At 45.6% G+C, this 3,746-nt stretch overlaps 1 protein-coding gene across 1 annotated transcript in view; it reads left to right on the top strand.

Annotated features, from left to right (window-relative positions):
* LOC102476025 (testis-expressed protein 13D) overlaps positions 1–2,973 on the top strand; it is a 3,470-nt gene extending 497 nt beyond the window's left edge. The window contains exons 2-3 of the mRNA XM_006165214.2: positions 204–491; positions 1,831–2,973. Of these exons, the coding sequence (XP_006165276.1) occupies positions 204–491; positions 1,831–1,880 (338 nt within the window). The 3' untranslated portion in view covers positions 1,881–2,973. The remainder of the gene's footprint in view (positions 1–203; positions 492–1,830) is intronic.
* Positions 2,974–3,746: the final 773 nt, after the last annotated feature.

The following is a 3,746-nucleotide window of genomic DNA, read 5'->3' as shown; positions in this document are numbered from 1 at the left end:
CAAGCCTCTGGCTGCAGAGTCGCAGAGTGGGTTGGGTGTGAAATCACAGAGGGAGGAAACTCAGTATCTCTGACCGGTGCTCTTTATGGGCCAGCACCCTGTACTTACCAGGACCAGGTCATTCAACTCCTTCTGTCGATGTCATTCACCAAACCATGTTCAGTGTCATTCTCATTCTCACTTCCTCCTCCATTTATTCACAGTAATCACCAAAGTGGAAGCAGTGACAGGAGCTTCAGTCCCACCTGGCCAGCAGTTGGCTGCAGCAGAATCCCAGGAAGAAACTGGCCAGAGTCAGGATCAGAAGAGCCAAGGCCAGAGAGAAGCTCTTGTATGGCCTGTTGGTATGCCCCCCATGATTGACCAGACTAATTATGACCTAAAGGGAGTTCCTGCCACAGATTTCTTCAGAAGTGCCTCTAGGTACAACCGGAAGAAAGGAGGCCCAAAGCAGCAACAATCTCAGGGGCAGGTAGTCGAACCACCAACAGGTAAGGAGCCTTTGGATCACAGTGAGAGGAGAAAACTTGCCCCAGATCTCGGGAGGAGGGATTTATGTGCCCATGGTGTTAAGTGTGGTTTATTCTTTTTGATACTTGGCCTGCTATAAATGCAAGAAAGTCCAGATAACAGGTGAGATTGGATGCCTAAAACAAGTTTTACACTGAATTCAGGGAGATAGGGAGGGAAAGAATAGAGACATATTCCAAAGAGAAACCAATTTCTGGAAGCTCCCTTCTAATGAAAAAAATTCTTTTATTTATATCATAGGAAATTTGAAAACCCGTCAAATGAAAATGTTCATTTCATTTCCTGCCATAAAGCAATAAACATTTTAACACATTAATAGATCTATTTCTACACAGATCTTTTAGTTTCATATTATACATTAATATGTGTGTATATATTTTGTATTTTTTTTTGGAGAGGTTTTTGCTATAGGGCGCGTGCGCTCGCCAGATAGAGACAGAGAGACAGAAAGCGAGAAATCACCCCCAGGGGGGATGGCCATGCTGCAATCCCTTCTCCTCCATTCTCCTGTTGGGATCTTGGGCACGCACGCACACACGCCCGGCATGAGTTTAAGCCACCGGGTCCAGGATGCGAACCGCGGTCGACTACGTGGGAGTCCAGTGACATAGCCATTACGCTAACTGTTGGTCCCTATTTTGTATTGTTTTCAAGAAACATGAGATTCTGTTGAATCTTTAAAAAGATAATTTCTTTGATCGCATTTAAGTTCACAGGTGGTGGGCTCTGGATGGCTGCTCCTGATTGGTTGCCACCCTGAAGAAACTACATTAAAAAACATTCTCTTTCTCTTTTTTTTTTTTTTTTTTTGAGAGGTTTTTTTCACTATAGGGCACATGCGCTCGCCAGACAGACAGAGAGAGACAGAGAGACAGAAAGTGAGAAATCACCCCCCAGGGGGGATGGCCATGCTGCAATCCCTTCTCCTCCATTCTCCTCTCGGGATCTTGGGCACGCACGCACACACGCCCGGCGTGAGTTTTAAGCCACCGGGTCTGGGATGCGAACTGCGGTCGACTACGTGGGAGTCCAGCGACATAGCCATTACGCTAACTGCTGGTTCCCCTTTCTCTCTCTTTTAATCTCTGCATTTTCTTTCACCTCTTCTGTCTCATTGCACCAAGTCTTTGGCTGGGAACACCCATGCTTTTAGACTATAAGATACATTATGTTCTGGGAACACTGCCTTTTCCTTGAGAAAGCTGTTGTTACACTGTAAACTTAAACGGTGTTCAAATTTATTTCTCAAGTTATTTTTATAAAATTTATAGATAAGGGCCTGTTCTTTGTGTCTCTAAGCTCCAGGTACTTCAGCTGATGCTGATGAAGCTCCAGCTTCCAATGTGTGAATCCTCACGACATAACCTTCTGGCTTTTGGCAGCCATCACCTCAGCGAGACCTCAACTGGCTAGAGCTAAGAAGAGTGTGAAGGAATCATAGAGAACGAGCTGTTTGGGCACATACTTTAGAATAAGGGAGAGCACATATATGTTGTTAGAATTTATATATCTTGTTAGAATTTAACTCTGCTGGAGAAAATAGTTTGATATAAAGAGTTCAAAGGAGGGTGGGAGAATAGTGTTAAATTTTAGAGATTATAGCAAGTTTCTTGAATTTTTTTCATTGGCTTACTGAAGAAATAGTTATTGATGTTAAGAACTACACTGATATGTTATTATCTGGGACACACATTATAGTCCAATTGGGTGAATGTGTTTAGATGACAGGAGAGAGGCTAAGCTGAGATACAGTGTAGGTTAGGGGTGTCTTATTCGCCTTGCATGTAGTGTGGCCTTCTGATAATCCAGTTAAACTACCATCAGGATCTATTTCAGTGATTCTGGGGGCAGCATCAAAGATACTTTCATGAAAGTCCTTGAGTGACACAATTGCTCATCACATTAGTCCCAGTAGAGATGAATGAGCAGTGACAAAGACCAGGAGCTCAAAAAAGTGCAGGCAGGGCTTTTCTGATCCCCTACAGATTTCCTTCCTTGAGAGGGACAACTCTTTTCCTGGTTGCCTACCAGCCTGCCTGAAAGACCATTTCTTGAAGAAAGACAGTGCTTACGGGCATACTGGCTGCACCCTCCAACCCTCAGCCTTAAGCTGCCCCCACCCCTAGTTCCACTCCAGTCAGCAGTGGATGAAGCACAAAACGAATTCCAGGGCCTAACATTAGGGCCACTGGGCTATATGGATGGTGCTTTTCTTGGGAATGCTAATTGTATTAAAAATAGGACTGGGCTAAAAATGCCTCTGAATCCATCTCTTCCACTTAGGGTGTTCTCTGTAGACTCTGCTCCCCCAAGGCAGTTGTTGTAAGATAAGGAGAGAGCCAGGGTAGAGTCCAGGGGTGGTACATTGGACCATCCTCCAGTTTGAGCAAAAGGTATCCTCAAGTTCCTCCAGGAGATACTGCTCAGCTCACCAAGATGAACCTTTGTCAGGGGCTTTCTGATCCTAACTAGTAATAAAGAGTGTGCACTTGCTGCTGTGTCTTCTGTGTAGTGTGTATCTCGGCGCACGTTTACTAAGAGGTGGCAGTTTACATATGCATCTTCCCTCTGACCCACTATGGTGAAGAAAAGTTTGATCTCATTCACTGTTACAGGGCCCCTTCTCTTCCAACATGTTACTCAAGAATTGAGGGTGGAGTGTATATGAGACCTTCAAGCCACTGCGATAGTCCCTGCTACTCTCACTGAGGCCACGTAGTCCCCTGAAGGTGGGTGTATATGTTACTCCAGGGTCAGTTGAGCATGAGAGGTGAGGTGGGAGGGTGCTTTTGCCCAGGCTAGAAGCCCTAATGCCTAGGACCCAGACTCACTTGGTGTACCAAGAAGCCATTTCCCTGGAGCCCTGTCTCCCTGAGGTACTCTGATGTCATGAGCAGAATATTTCCTCCTGCCTTTCTGCCCTTCACATACTGTCCCCGCCCTCCTGTGCATCATCTCATCAAGGAGCTCCGGATTCTGGAAAGCAGCCATGCTGTAAACTGTTCACAGAGAATCGTTTCATATGTTGGTTTGGGGACAGAGAACAAAAGTGACCCTGCCCCACCAGCACCCTCACTTCCCTCAGAGTCCTGATTGCTGAAGGGTCTTGGTTATTTGGGAGGGGAACTCTGGAAAGGAAGGGGTTCATTGGAGTGTCCAACACAAAGCTAGGAAGCCAGCTCTGTGTCAGAGCAGTAACATGTTATTCAAGAGAA

This window comes from Tupaia chinensis, unplaced genomic scaffold (genome assembly GCF_000334495.1).
Source record: "Tupaia chinensis unplaced genomic scaffold, TupChi_1.0 Scaffold143826_1, whole genome shotgun sequence".
Taxonomy (NCBI): Eukaryota; Metazoa; Chordata; class Mammalia; order Scandentia; family Tupaiidae; genus Tupaia; species Tupaia belangeri.
The sequence above is the reverse complement of the archived record's forward strand: the minus strand, read 5'-3'. Positions and strand labels throughout refer to the sequence as shown.